General features: G+C 34.4%; 5 protein-coding genes and 1 pseudogene across 5 annotated transcripts; 2 read left to right on the forward strand and 4 right to left on the reverse strand.

The window, feature by feature from the left end:
• Window positions 2-1390, reverse strand: LOC104762414 (CASP-like protein 4A2). The gene is made up of 3 exons (XM_010485693.2): window positions 652-1390; window positions 408-543; window positions 2-326 (listed from the first exon to the last, which is right to left on the reverse strand). The coding sequence occupies exons 1-3, from the start codon at window positions 1230-1232 to the stop codon at window positions 132-134; spliced, it is 912 nt and encodes a 303-aa protein (XP_010483995.1). The 5' UTR covers window positions 1233-1390; the 3' UTR covers window positions 2-131.
• LOC104762415 lies at window positions 2516-4042 on the reverse strand. The gene is made up of 4 exons (XM_010485694.2): window positions 3780-4042; window positions 3215-3460; window positions 3023-3104; window positions 2516-2918 (listed from the first exon to the last, which is right to left on the reverse strand). The coding sequence occupies exons 1-4, from the start codon at window positions 3995-3997 to the stop codon at window positions 2583-2585; spliced, it is 882 nt and encodes a 293-aa protein (XP_010483996.1). The 5' UTR covers window positions 3998-4042; the 3' UTR covers window positions 2516-2582.
• Window positions 4244-6109, reverse strand: LOC104762416 (bidirectional sugar transporter SWEET5-like). Its single transcript, XM_010485695.1, has 6 exons — window positions 5774-6109; window positions 5628-5664; window positions 5318-5534; window positions 5030-5191; window positions 4762-4881; window positions 4244-4669 (listed from the first exon to the last, which is right to left on the reverse strand). Exons 1-6 carry the CDS (start codon window positions 5814-5816, stop codon window positions 4529-4531), a joined length of 720 nt encoding a protein of 239 aa, XP_010483997.1. The 5' UTR covers window positions 5817-6109; the 3' UTR covers window positions 4244-4528.
• On the forward strand, window positions 6844-7756 carry LOC104762417 (annotated as a pseudogene).
• Window positions 8277-9069, reverse strand: LOC104762418. Its single transcript, XM_010485696.2, has 2 exons — window positions 8596-9069; window positions 8277-8488 (listed from the first exon to the last, which is right to left on the reverse strand). The coding sequence occupies exons 1-2, from the start codon at window positions 9051-9053 to the stop codon at window positions 8413-8415; spliced, it is 534 nt and encodes a 177-aa protein (XP_010483998.2). The 5' UTR covers window positions 9054-9069; the 3' UTR covers window positions 8277-8412.
• Window positions 11056-12031, forward strand: LOC104762419. The gene has a single exon (XM_010485697.2). The coding sequence runs from the start codon at window positions 11138-11140 to the stop codon at window positions 11633-11635; it is 498 nt and encodes a 165-aa protein (XP_010483999.1). The 5' UTR covers window positions 11056-11137; the 3' UTR covers window positions 11636-12031.

Genomic DNA, 14645 nt, shown 5'->3' on the forward strand with positions numbered 1-14645 from the left:
TTGCTTGCCTTTATTTTCATATATATTAAAACTTGTAATCTTGTATCACACATTACCATTCTAAGCTATAAGAGAGACTGTACATAGACGATATAGAGTAACATTTGGTTCCAGGCACGGCAACACAACAACTAGGAGGAAGCGTGAGTGAAGAGCCTGTAAGAAGAAATCAAAGCGCTGACGGCAAACGCTCCAAAAGCTAAAAAAGAAACAGCGATGGAAGCGGTTGCCATCTGAGTAAACTCGTCTTTGCCCCAATTAGAAACCCAATCATCAACTCGAGTCGCAGCACACGAAGACGCCGACATTAAAAGATATGCAACAAGCTATAAATCATCAGAACAAGAAACGTCATTAGAAATAGCCTTAAAACAAATTGCTAAATGTTTAAAAAGCAAAACACTCACTTGATCCATGGAGAAAACAAATAAGTCGTGGAATCCACAGTTTATCATATAACTCTCTTTGGCGACGTAGCAAGCAGCGTCACAAGCTTCAAACGCAGAGTAAACGAATCCTATAACGTTCACAGCCAAACAATACCTGCAAAAAAAGAACAAGGTTTGTGTTGATTCATGATCTGATTCATGATCTCAATTCTGAAAAGCTGTGAAGTAGAACAGAGAGAGAGAGAGAGAGAGAGAGAGAGACCTGTACTCTTTGTAGCGATCATAAGAATCGCCGCTCCAACCTTGAGTTTTATCAGCAGCCATGATCGAAAACGAAATCACACACAAGATTACTTCGGTAATTCTAAACCCTAGCGCCGTCACACTAACTAACTCGTCTCTCCTCGCTCTGTTCACCGTCGTCGCCGTCGTCGTTCCCAATTCTCCGCCGTCAACCTTCCTCGTCGTAGTCTGTGTACCATTATCTTCTCTCACCCAGCGATTAAACACTACCATAGACGACGGAGACTTATCAGAAGAAGAATTAATCGGAGCTCTCGCATTCCTCTGATGTTGTCGTCGCGGCGGCGGATACTGAGGAGGAGGAGGAGGCGGAATTGGAGAAGGAAGAGGCGAGAATTGATTGAGCTTGTTACCGTCGGATACCGTCGCCGCCGACTTAGGATTGTCGATTTTGAACGGAGATCCTTCAGGAGAAACGTAACGGCTTTCCGGTAAATCTCCGGCATCTGATAACGGAGAATGAAATCGAAGAGGAGAGTGTGGTGACTCGTTGTAACTATGCGCTTCCGAGTTCGATGACACGGTTCGCTTCATCTTCATCGCCGATTCGGTTCGATTCGAGTTCTCCGATCTCGGAATTTGAAATTATTTTTTTTTGCAGAGAGCTTTAGTGTTTGTTATGGGAGGTAGTGTGAGAGAGAAAGTGAAGGGAAGAGGAAAAACAGAAACTTTAATTTCTTTTGTTTTTCCCGGCAATATAAAAGAGAGAAGAGAGACACTCACTTTTAGATTTCTTCGTGGAGAATTAAAACCCCAGAATGATCCAGTGTGACGCATGTCTATTTGTACCTGCACCTAGATATTGTTTAACCATTTATATTACGACACGTCAGCTTATAACGCAAATTGAATGTTCCAGTATGACGCATGTTCTTGTGCACCTAGGTGTTACCAACCAATGATGTTGTACCGCGTATAGTTTATGACGTGATCATAAGATGTTTTTGATTTTTTTTGTTTTTGTTTTTAAGTGCATGTGTTTGTTTGATTTTTATTTGCTATTTTCACCATCCATAGATAGGTTACATTTTCTGCTTTTCTTTTCTTATCAATATTTATATATATATATATATATATATATATTGCGAAGTTTTTATGATTTCATTTTTTTTGGGGGTATAATTTACAAATCAAAAACACAAGCCGATAGTACTTTGAATAAAAATGAGCACAAAAGTTAAAGGTAGTCTAAGAAAAACACATAAAGAAATAAGAGAATATACACCAAGACGAAGACGAAGCTTAAAGTAAAGCATCATTGATCATCACTATCAGTTTTGTATTTTCATTTCAATCGTGTCAAATCTTTTATAGTTTTTTGAGCATTCCCTTTTTGAATCAAATGTCTTCTATCTTTAGATTTAAAATAGTTAAATAAAAGTAAAAAACATATCAAAAGCATTTTTTTGCCTTTTGTTCTTTGTTTAAAGCACAAAGCAACCCACCCACTCCTATTTATTTTACCTTTTTTTTTTTTTTTTTTTTTAAATGTCTTTACCAAATGATTCTTTCAAAATCCATCGTCACAACACTTTCTTAGATTACTTACTTTTCCTTCCGATATAAACGATCCTGAAAATAACTAAATAAAACTTCGTGAGTTTTGAGGGAAGATAAGATTTTTAGAAGAGAGAAATTGTGGTTGTTTGCGCGCGTCTTGGACTTGTTGATGTAAACTCTAAGCTTGGGAACCACTTAAATAAGAAATTTATAGTAAACTACGCTTGTTAAGATTTTTTGTTTCTTAGTAATTGTTTTGTTCGTAAAAGTGTATGTAATTGTTTCTTAGTATATTCCACTGCAGATATCTTTGCCGCAATGTATCCTTAATTGTTTTATTCTACTAACAAGTGTATATTGACTTGTAGAACCAATAGAACCAAACTTACATTAGTCACAGTTTGGTGGGTTTGTGCATTTATATACAGCAGAAGCAGGTTGCTTATAGACAGGAACGCTGTTTGCATCTAACAATCTTACTTCTCCTGGTCCAAAATACAACTCCGAGTGCCTTCGTAGGTCAAGGCCTTGAATACCAGCTTGTAACACAGATAAGTTGTCTGAATCAGGCGAAACAATGACGATGGTGTCCTCTGAGTATTGAGTCTCGAGAATGGACATAAGCTGCGTCACACGCACGAATACATCTGCTACACTCTCGTTGGGCGTACCGTCGCTTATAGGAGGAGGCTTTGTCTTCATCGATATCGAGTCCAATGCATACACCTGCAGAGAAGATGAAACCTTAATATTCTTCAACCCTAGCTAGGCTTATGTTTCTTATAGTCTCAATTACATGTTTAAATGTGATGAAATTGTTGAATCTTTACTTCTGAAATGGAATCTAGCTTCTTGCCTTCGTAAGCTCCTAATCCACGAGCATCGAGGAAGCTATATTCTGGAACAATATAGCTGCAGAAACCAAGTGAGCATAAAACATTCAATGTACCATCACAAAGATTAGATTCCATAGTTATAACCTCACTTGAAAAAGAGTAACAGGACTAATGGAACTATATTACCTGCGACTAATCCCATTGATGGAGGCGATGATTTCAGCAGCCTGATAAGCTCTCTGTGTAATGGAAGGCCAAAGCCAACAGTTTCGATCACAAGCTCCCATTGCCTTCAACTGTAACGCAGCTCTCACAGTCTGCTTCTTACCTTTATCTGATAATCCGCTATCAACCGATGTTTTGGCCACCGGGTTTGTGTTGATGATCCCTAAGCTTTCGTAATCAGATTCCCCAGCCCTCACAAGGTAATAACTTGAGTCAAGAAAAAAACATACATTGTTTATTATTAGCTCACAAGGATTAGATAGATATGATTCAAATCAGTGTCAGTTAGATCTTCTCTAGAAACAAAATCAAGAGCTTTGTAAAGTCATAGATCAACTCTTCACTGTTCAATTTGAAAACAAATTTGGAATCTGACCAAAACACAACACCTTCAAAGCTAATTACACTTCCAAAACTTAAATCTATCAAACTTAACTTAGTGCTAAGCAAAATAGCGAAGATACAAAATACACATTGTTGTATACACAGAAACTCAAAATTAGGGTTTTCGAAAAAAGTGAATTACCGATTAGAGAGACGGAGAGGCGGCATTTGAAAGAGGCCGCGTGCGTTGGCTGGTGCGACGGTGAGTGATGGTGTGGCAATACATACGGAGAGAGTCTTGAACAGGTCTCGGCGGGTAATAATCTGCGGCAAGGATAGTAAACTCAGAGGAATTTGATACCTTTCCGACGACGGAGGAGGATGTGCGGCGGTGGTAACCGCCGGCGATGATGATAACATAATTCAGTCGTCATCTCAAACGGTATCTCTGGTCCTCCGCGTTTTAAGGGATACAAAAAAAAAACTACAATTGTGAACCGCACATTCCGGTTTTGATAATTTGGTTCGTTTCTAAATTTGAATCGAGTAAACCGGTAACTAACCACATTGTAATAGACTCGGAAGTAAATGACACATTTAACCCCTGATATCAGGTTTATTCATATCAGGTTCAGTTTTACTAAACAAAAACAAGAGAAGAGAAGCTCTGTTTATTACTCTGTTCTTATTAACATCAAATCGTCTTACAGTTTCGAGAAACAATGTTATAAAGTAAATCTATTAAACTTTGAATTAAAACTAAAACTGTAACAAATTACATATACAGTCGTTTCAATTAAAAAGTTACAATCATGTTTCCACTAGTTCATTTTTTTTTCTTAATAGGTTTCCTTCCACATAATTGTAATAAGAACTTTACCTCACTTTTGATTCTATCTTTTTAACCTATCGATGAAGCACCAGTGGACAAGGAAATAGCTGATGCAATTGTTAAGCCTGGCTAAGTTCGATTCCATCGTTGGAATAACGCTTTTCATGATCATCTTCATCGTTCCAGTTAGTTGTTTTATAGTAAGTTGCGTATAATATAAGTTGGATTATTCCTGATAGCGCTCCAAGACTATTTGGAACCTGTTTTCATGGAAGATAATTTAGCTCATACAGTACATGGATTTGAGTTTTTTCTTAGAAAATATGATGAGGGTTGAAATGAAGTTTTGTACCAAGATATAGGGGTCGAATTTAAGACATGCATAAATGACCCAAACGACACCGTTCGTGAGGTTGGCTAATGAAAGGAAGAAGGGCATGTACTTCACGCTCTTTGTCTTTATCACAAGTTTCTGCTCCACATTAACTAAATGTAAGTAATTCACGAGAGACAAAGAGAACATACTAAAAATAGTTGATGATAGTAGTAGTAGTAGCGTATCCAATTTTTTGCGTTTCCGTGATTGATGAACTAAATTAGTCTAGCTAGAAACAGCATACCATGACGGTGAGAGGAGCAGCATACATGATGACGTTGAAAACAATACACATGATCCCAATTAGCATAGATCTCTGTTTTGTTGTATGCAAAAAATACAATGTGCAGAAGATCACCACCGTCATGAATATCACCTCGATCACCATAGCTATTGTGATCTTTCTCTGTTCCATATATATTCACAACTTCCACATATCAAAAACTATCCCAATCAAAGTATAATTATAGAAGGACCTAGCTATACGTTGTATCATGCGTGTGACATAAATTGAGGAGTTAAAAAGGCTTACGCGGATAGGCGAGGTAGCGAAGATGAAGAAGATGGTGACGTAAACGAGTTCCATGAAAAGACCAGTTCCATTAATGGTGATGACGAGGAGACTGTCGGGTTGGACGAAAGGAAGTCCGTAAAATGTCCACATCATGCAGTTTAAAACCGTAGCTACGTATGGATCTGGCTTAAACTCCGACACCGATTTCATCTTACATATCTTCACAATCGTTGGTCTGCATATAATTTCACATATTGTTCATTGCATGCATTAGCTTAACATCGTAGTTCATGCAACAACAAAAAGATTTTATGTATCATGTGCTTACATTGGAGCGCAGAACAAGCCGAAAGATATCACGTTTCCTATAAACATATAACAGACAAAAAATCAAGAAATTATTAAGTTTTAATTTGTTTTGTTGATGAACTAAAATGTTGCATGTGTTTGATTAAAATTTTGTGGAGGACTTACCGATGATTCCGACGACCGTCCGGGCTGTATGGGCGTCCGTCATTTTTTCCTTTTGTTACTACGAAAGAAGATTTCTTTTATCTTCTACAAATTTTTCCAAAGAACTAATATATATATTTGGGAAAATAAAAGGAGAAGAAAACCAAAAAAATATTATAAGATGATTTGGATTCTTCTTTTCGATCGATGATGCTTGTATATATATTTCTTTAGTGCCTTTAGTTTTTTAGTTTCTGATTTGTGATGAGTTTGTTTTGTTTTTGTTTGATGAAATAGCTTCTTTAGTTTATTTTTTTGTGTGGATTTCTGGGTTCTGTTTTTGTTCTTGTTTTTTTGTTTTTTGGTATATGGATTTTTTTTTGGTTTCTGTTTTATGAAGAAGAAAAAAGAAAAAAAAAATGGAATTTAATAGCAGTCTGTGAAACAGCAGAATCTGGGTAGAGTAACAAACGCAAGACACGTGGTTTCAAATTTGAACCATGAAGCCGTTGACTCCGCTCGTACCCCATGCATGAGAAACACCCGGCTCTTCACTCACATTTAATACCTCTCTCTCTCAAACTAAATTACTAAATTACTATCTTTATTATTTCATCAAACTTATGAAACATTCGATTTACATCATAATGAAATCAAGTGCATACTTCTTTCATTATAACACGACGGCCACATGACTAATAGAGCTGCAAACGAATTGAATCAAGAGTCAAGCCGAAGAGAAACAGAACACACAAGCCTCAAATTTTCAATGTGAGGCGCATCTATAGTCGATAGATTTGCTGACTCGAAAATTCTAAAGTGATCTCTCATATATAATATTGTTGATTCAATAAATTTCCTTTTATATACGTAAGTTGGGATTTTAATATCTAAAAGCTATGGGCCGTAAAACAGGGCTGCTCGTAAACTCTCTTTTTTGTTTTTTCATTATATATTGCGGTTAATAGAACGAACATAGCCGAGAACAAAAAAATTAGTCATAAACCCTAGTTAATTAGGTTTATCTTCGACTACGTATTATGTAAAGTGTTATGCTTCGTTCAAGATTCATAAAATAGAAAACCGACACCATGAAGAGAGGAAGCCAAGAGAAGAAGACCTCACGATCTCCAAAACGACAACGTCACAGCAAAATCTCCCACATAGAAAAGTCAAACGGTATCCATATCCCCTTCGAATAACCGATATGCTCTCGAAACTCCCAATTAAGTCACTTGTGAGGTTCCAGTGCGTATCGAAGCTGTGGTCATCTCTTATCACAGTCTCGATCATGACTCGTTCATTATTCTCGCCCTCTACTTATCCGACGAATGATATAGCATTCATATACCCAGAAAAAGACAGTAGGTATACATTAAATCGTGGGCTAAGTTGTGATTTTGAGTATCCATATATCCGAGGAGTATTATGTAGTTGGTCAAGCTCGAATTATGACGATACCACCAAGAGAGAAACGATTTTATTACCGGAGGTAAAAAAAGACTTTAAAATGGAGCAGCTCATGTGATGGATTGTTTGGGTATGATCCAGTTGAGAGACAAGTTTTCACATTAGTGGGAGGTCCAATGAAGCAGCGATGGAAGAGACTTGACATCCAAGGCATTTGGAATCGCTCTCCAGAAGCAAGGAGTACTGGTTTATGCATCAATGAGTTTATCTATTACATTGCACATGTAGAAAAGAATGATGCGGAGTTCTATGAATTAGTGAGGTTCGACCTTAGACTCGAAACGTTTGTTCATATCCAGATGCCCATAACTGTGCAGATGAATCAGCTCAATGAGGTGAGTTTCGATGAATTGGCTTTGGTAAACTACCAAGGGAAATTAGGATGCATACGTTACAAAAAAGGTAGTGCAGAGATTTGGACTATGGAAGATCATATCGAGAAACAAGAATGGTCATCTAAGATTATATTATCCAATCGCTTATTAGAAGATGGTGACTGCATCGGTGGAGTCACTCCTAATGGTGAGATTGTGATAATGCCAAAGACACTTGTATCTGGTCGACGATGGGGCGCCTGCTGTTATGATCCGAAGCAAAAGAAGAGTTATCATCCTTATCCTATTGGAAAGGAGGAATCAAATTAAATCTCAGATGTGAGTTTTTACGCCCGGATCACATTGTTCAACTCGTTCCCTTAGTTTATATAGTCTTTATAATTAATATACCTTTTTTTTAATCACATTTTGTTTTATAAAAAAATATTTATTTGCACCAGCCTAAGGAATTGTATGACAGTTTTTTATGATTCTCAATCCTACATGTATAAGGGAGGTTTCCCCTTCATTACCGAAAATTTGTCTTAAAGATTAAAATATTGATCTTTAAATTTTAATCATAATTATGCTAACATATAAATTAAAGAGTGGCATGTAAACTCGATTGATGGTTATAGTGTATATTTTTTTAAACTGATGGAACGTTTGTTGTGTTATCTCAGAAACAAGTTATTAATTGATCATATCACTTAAAATCTAAAATGCATGTAACTGAAAGATAACAAAGAACCATAGAAGACAATAAATTGAAAAACAAGGTAACAAAGAAAGACACTAGCTAGATCGAGAAACAAAGTAACAAAGAGGCGAAAACAAAGTAGTGAAGGCAGCATCCTTAAACCCGCCTACAAGTAGTTAATTTTCTCTATCTATAATATCATCTTCGCCCAGCACTTCCCCATTGAGGCACGCCTTCCAATAGTCTCTAGCCCTATAAGTATAGCATAAGACAATAATAAATCGAGAGTCAAACAAGAAGAATAAAATAAGCCATAATTGTATAATATAGAAAGTGGAATCTTGAGGATGTTTACTTACCAGATACTGCGGACATTATCGAACTCTTGTTTGTATTCTTCCAATTTCGTGGAAAGAAGAACAACGAAATTTGCAGGAGTTGATATTGATGATACAAAAATCCGGTAAAGATGATCATCTTCTTGGCACATAGATTTTATGTGGTTTTTGATTTCTCCGCGAAAACTTGGAGCGTCAGCGTCGAATACCATGGGTGGAAGCATCCACAAGCATGCCAACAACCTTACCGTCTCTGTTCTTTTCACCGAGATGACCGAATTCATCTTTTTACGAAGGTGTCGCATCTTTTGATAAAACTTACTGGAAAGTGTGGTTAGCACGGTAACTATTGTGGTTAGGAGCTCGTTATCTGAGTCTTCGACGACACTCTTGGAACCGACCGCACTGATCAGTAGGAGGAAGAGGATTAGGGAAAGGTTCGTCTCCAATGCTTGCAACCATAGTCTTGAAACCTTCATCAATCTCCCTTACCGAGCTTGAAAAGTTACCGATCATCGAAACTGCTACATTAAGTCTCGCATTTATAAATCGTTCATGAGCTGCACAACCACTTAAGCACCTTCTTAAATGCTTCAGAAAATCCGCTCTAAGAACATCACCATCCCAAACAAGTTTGTCTATGACCATATCGTGTGAGAACATGTAATAGACAATCCAGCCGAATAGAAGATCAACGCCGATCAAATCAGATCTCGTATCTTCAGGATAACAAAACAAGAGTTATTATCCTTATTATATTGGAAATAAGGAACTAAAATCTCGAATGTGATGAGTTTGTACGCCCGGATAACATTTGTTCAACTCGTTCCCCTCAAGTTAATAGTTTTTATAATAATTAAACTTTACTTTATTATATGAAAGAACAATTCTTAGGTTCAATTCTAACCTGAACCTCTTTGTTCACTTCTACTTATTTTAGCCAATGAAAATCTGACATGTCATAATATATTTAAGAAGATATTCATTCATCTCCTTAGGGCATTCCCATCGGTCAACTTATCAAAAATTGAGATCTTATATTAATTTTATTAATATTTTAATATAATACTATTATTTAATTTAATTGACCAAACAGACGATGACATATCAGCAAAAAAGAGTCATACTAGTGTCTCAATACCTCTGAGACATGCAATCTCTCTCCTCACTTTTTTATATTAAAAAGACAGACATCATCAAATGTGGGGTGAACTTGCTCTTATAAAATAAGGAAACAAAATCTGTATATATTATTATAAAATTAAAAACTTAAATCGTTTATTTATAAACTCAAACCGATATATAATTTCATTATAATTGTAAAATCTAAAACCTAACCATCTCATTTGTAAACTCAAACCAACATATAATTTCATTCTAATTGTAAAATCTAAACCCTAACCATCTCATTTGTAAACTCAAATCGACATATAATTTCATTCTAATTGTAAAATCTAAACCCTAACCATCTCATTTGTAAATCCAAACCGACATATAATTTCATTTTAATTGTAAAATCTAAACCCTAACCACTTTATTTGTAAACCCAAACAACATAAAATTTCGTTTAATTGTAAAATCTAAACCCTAGCCATTTCATTTGTAAATCCAAACCGACATATAATTTTGTTTGAATTTTAAAATCTAAACCCTAATCACTTTATTTGTAAACCCAAACCAATACATCGTTTCATTCTATAGAAGATTTTGATTGGTTGAAAAAGAAGAAGTGAATAAAAAGTTTCACTAAGTATTTTTCTTTATAAAAACTGTTTGACTATAATTAAGCAGAACACCGATTTTGGATGATTCTTAAGTTTTCACATTGAGAGATGATCCAAAGTAGCAATGGAGAAACATCGAAGACTTAATATCTCCAGTAGTCTCCACAAAATTCCAAAACCAAAGGTAATGTTGACTTGGTTTGAGTCTCGACGTCGTCCAGATACCGAATCAGTCACGAGACATTATTGACAGAGAAAAAATTGTTCTTCGATCATATCCTTGTTTCTCCGTTTGATTTTTCCATGCATGATCCACAATCTCTACACTTTCGTCACTGTACCTGTTCGTCCCAAAATGAAAAAATGAAGAACAAAATCCAAAATCCAAAGTATTTGTTAAAAAAACATTCCAATAAATTTAAGTATACGTATCTGTATAAATATTAAAATCTAATAATTGAGGTTTATGTTACCATGTCTTTTTCTAAACGCTATTTGTATCAATCCTTACCAGGAATATTTTTCATTATAACAATTCTAGTGCTGTGTTTTATATCAAATTGTAACATATATATCCTTAATTAATAAAAATGCCATGGTACATAAATTCAATACAATTGCTTTTTTTTTTTTAATGAAAGAGAAGTTGACTTTTATAAGTACAAACAATAATCTCACAAAAATTTCATGGATTTTCCAGAAATTAACAAAAATCTATATAACGTAATAAATGTTTTTTTTAACAAGTGTATATTTAAACAGAGACAGAGCCAATCATATTCATTTACAGAGAGGCTAAAACATTTCTTGACCCAAAAAAAAAAAAAAAACATCTCTCAATGGAAGTTGCGCAATCGGATCCAACCCGGGATCCAGATACCCGGTACGATCGACTTTGCTGCTCGTGTTTTCCCAGCTTCCGATCAAGAAGCGTTGGATACTCTTCCTGGGGAAGAATTCGAACCGTCGATGACAATACTCACACTCACAGCGGCGGCGACGAGCCACGGTGGTGGATCCGAGCAAGCTTGAAGATCCGAGAGTTGTCTGAAATCGCAGCTGGTCCACGTTGGAAGACTTTCATACGACGATTCAATCGCGATCCAAGACGCGGACGCGATTGGGACGCAAGCGAGAAGTTTCAATACGATCCTTTGAGTTACTCTTTGAACTTTGACGGAGACGACGACGAGGACGAGTACGTCGGATTGGGTGGGATGCGTAGCTTCTCCACTCGATTCGCTTCTGTTCCGGTTTACTCAGGTAAAGCTCCGGCGAATTCTCCTCCGTCTTTGCCTGCGTTGACGCCGCCGCGTGATGAGATAATTGAAAGTTAGTGGGGCGCGTGTGAGAAACGCGTTTGCGTGCGTTTCTGGCGGCGGCGGCGAAAAAGGCTGTCAAAATGGGTTGACTGGTTGGTTTACATCTTTTTTGGGGGGGGGTCTGTCGCGGCGGTTTCCTTGTTATTATTTTTAATTTTTTAATTCTGTTTATATAAATTAAAAGACTATCAACTTCGAATTATTATTATTATTAATTATTATTAATTCCCACTTTGATTTATTTATTTTATGAACAAAAATTTCTGTTTCTTGAAAAAGAAGCAATATTTTTGGAGATATCAAAAAAGGGTTGTAACTAATATAATTATGTAAGTTAGCTGTATAGCATATGTGGGAGTAATGATTAAGTTAATCATATGATTTAATGGACAAATTATTTATTATGTATTAGTTGCTTGACATGATTTCTGTATTTTTTTATTCTATAATCTTTTTTTTTATAATCCAACTCCAACAAAAATTACGGGGTGTATTGAAATAATGATTTTGGAAGATTTGATGAGATTTATAAAATTTGGAATTTTGATAGATTTTAGGGAAGTTGATATGATTTATAGTAAAATTCTTTTAAATCCCACCTAAAACCATGAGATTTGTATTTCTGTATTTTTAACTAAATAAATCCTCCAAAATCCTCCAGAATCCTTAAAACTTATTAAAATTCAAATACACAAACTGTTTTGAATAACAGTGGATTTCAAAATAGATTTTTAAATCATCAGTTGAATAACAGTGGATTTCATTAGACTTTTTAAAATTCATGATTGAATAACATAGGATTTAGGATTTGTAACTTTTACACAAATCACTTAAAATGTCTAGTTCAATACACCCCTATTTGTTTCAAAAGTTTAGTGTATTAAATCATTAAACTCGACTAAGAACGTTCCTTTTGAGGAACGTGGGAGGATTGTGAATATATATGGTGGATTGATTAAGGATAAGAAATAAGTGAAAATTGTTAATTGTTGAGTGTTATATTCCCTAAAATATAAGATACTATTATTAACTACAAGATCAAAAATTAACATAACAGCAAATCATGACCGATAGGAACAAGAGGGGAAACACGTGTGGACCGGGCAATGAACTTTTATCACGCAGGGGTCGATTCGTTTCGGATGCGGCCCATATATTAAGTATTCGGGCCCGTTGCATTAGTTTTTATTTTTATTTTTAAGTTTTATATATTTTCAGAAAAAAACAAAAAAAACTATGATCTTCTATAAATAAAATTGTATTTAGTTGTTAAGTCTTTAAGAATGGCGTTTCAAGTTTCAACGTTAACCCAACTGAAATCCATTCAGTTCACCATATTTCTCATGTTTTGCTTTGAACCGCAATCATCAAGCACATCAAGTGATTTTTAGTTTTTGGGTTATTGTTGTTAGGTTTTCCACTTCCTTCATTTGTTTGGATTGCTTTGCGGGAAACGTATATATATATATATATATATATTTATCGTTTTGTTCTTGTTTCTTTTCAATGACGTTATCCTTCCAACAGCACTACATATGCTGTAGACTCTAGTTATATATATCTCTCTCTACTAATCTCCCTTAGAGACCAATGTTATGAATACACTTATACATACATATGTACTTGATTTAATGATAACTACTTTTGTTTAGTTATTCCAATCGTATTGTTTAATCAGCTACTTTTTAATATAGTATATATTGGAGGTTCTTGGTGGGAATAACTTGCAAAAGAAACCTAAATTAATACAGCTTTGGAATAGAGAGCAATTCGTCCCCGTGGTCCTCCTTGTGAACACCTCTCTAATTTAACATATCTTAGCATTTTCATATTTATATGGTGGTTGAGTCGCCGTCGAGATAGCGGTTAGTATTACTCCATAATAATTATTAACTTATCTAATTATAGAACTAATTAATCTGTATCTTTAATCATTTTATCTACGGCTTTTGGTAGAAGTCCACACAAAGTTTAGCTCCAACATCCACCTATAACTCAATTATTTAAACAAATGTCAAAATATTATTACACACACTTTTTTACTTTCTAAACCAGGACTGTCAATTAATTATATCCATCCATTAAATTCAATTTTTTAATAACAGTACTAAAAGTTGCTATGATACTTTTGTGAATCTTGGGAATTTATATTGCTGGTTGTTGCCAACGAAACTCTTGTTGGCCAATTTTACATTATTGAGTGAATTAGATGATATATATATATATATATATATATATGCATATTTTTTAAATGTAGGTCCAAGTAAAAAACCAATTTATCCAAGTAATAATAAAATGAATATCCTAAAACAAAAAAAAAATTACAATTTGAGAAATTAGTTTTACACTTGAGGAATTGCACTCTATAACCAACAAAAAAATTATAATTCAACGACTAAACTATTCTAACGATGACAAGTTAATATACATTATACAGTAAAAACTCTATAAATTAATACTCTATAAATTAATAATCACTATAAATTAATAAATTTTACTGGTCCCAAGTCGGGCCAGTGTAAAAATTAACAATATTCGATAAGATAATAAGATAATAATTTTTTTGAAATCTCAATGTAAAATATGGTCCCAATAATATCATAAATTAATAATCATATAAATTTATATATATATATATATATATACTGATATAATAGTGTATGTTTCTCCTAAAACTCATTTCTATAGAACATTTGTAATGTTGTATTTTCAAACTATAATGATATCTCTAAAATATTTTATAACATGTCATACAAATAATTAAATTTTAAAGTTTTAATTTTTAGATATGCATCATTTACAATTTGATAATTAGACAGATTATTAAAATATGAGAATTAATATTATTATTATTCATAAATTTGAATTTATGTATGTCATGTGTATAAGTCAATTTGTTTATAGTATTTGTAATTTATTGTCAATAATGCTTTATAAATATTACAAGTTCAATTCCTAAACCATAAAATTTATAACATCCGAAAGTTTAATCTTATTTTGCTATAATTGTTCCAATTCATAATTT

This window comes from Camelina sativa, chromosome 18, assembly GCF_000633955.1.
Source record: "Camelina sativa cultivar DH55 chromosome 18, Cs, whole genome shotgun sequence".
NCBI lineage: Eukaryota > Viridiplantae > Streptophyta > Magnoliopsida > Brassicales > Brassicaceae > Camelina > Camelina sativa.

What these genes read in the sequence shown, in the direction of transcription:
- LOC104762414 (XM_010485693.2), bottom strand. Translation starts at nt 1,232, where the DNA reads ATGAAGATGAAGCGAACCGTGTCATCGAACTCGGAAGCGCATAGTTAC. An exon ending in GATCGCTACAAAGAGTACAG is followed by an intron (nt 544 to 651) that starts GTCTCTCTCTCT and finishes CTTTTTTTGCAG; the next exon opens with GTATTGTTTGGCTGTGAACG. An exon ending in TTGTTTTCTCCATGGATCAA is followed by an intron (nt 327 to 407) that starts GTGAGTGTTTTG and finishes GATGATTTATAG; the next exon opens with CTTGTTGCATATCTTTTAAT.
- LOC104762415 (XM_010485694.2), bottom strand. Translation starts at nt 3,997, where the DNA reads ATGTTATCATCATCGCCGGCGGTTACCACCGCCGCACATCCTCCTCCG. An exon ending in CCTCTCCGTCTCTCTAATCG is followed by an intron (nt 3,461 to 3,779) that starts GTAATTCACTTT and finishes TCTTGACTCAAG; the next exon opens with TTATTACCTTGTGAGGGCTG. An exon ending in ATCAATGGGATTAGTCGCAG is followed by an intron (nt 3,105 to 3,214) that starts GTAATATAGTTC and finishes TGGTTTCTGCAG; the next exon opens with CTATATTGTTCCAGAATATA.
- LOC104762416 (XM_010485695.1), bottom strand. Translation starts at nt 5,816, where the DNA reads ATGACGGACGCCCATACAGCCCGGACGGTCGTCGGAATCATCG. An exon ending in GACGGTCGTCGGAATCATCG is followed by an intron (nt 5,665 to 5,773) that starts GTAAGTCCTCCA and finishes ATATGTTTATAG; the next exon opens with GAAACGTGATATCTTTCGGC. An exon ending in GGCTTGTTCTGCGCTCCAAT is followed by an intron (nt 5,535 to 5,627) that starts GTAAGCACATGA and finishes AATTATATGCAG; the next exon opens with ACCAACGATTGTGAAGATAT.
- LOC104762418 (XM_010485696.2), bottom strand. Translation starts at nt 9,053, where the DNA reads ATGAAGGTTTCAAGACTATGGTTGCAAGCATTGGAGACGAACCTTTCC. An exon ending in GATAATGTCCGCAGTATCTG is followed by an intron (nt 8,489 to 8,595) that starts GTAAGTAAACAT and finishes CTATACTTATAG; the next exon opens with GGCTAGAGACTATTGGAAGG.
- LOC104762419 (XM_010485697.2), top strand. Translation starts at nt 11,138, where the DNA reads ATGGAAGTTGCGCAATCGGATCCAACCCGGGATCCAGATACCCGGTAC.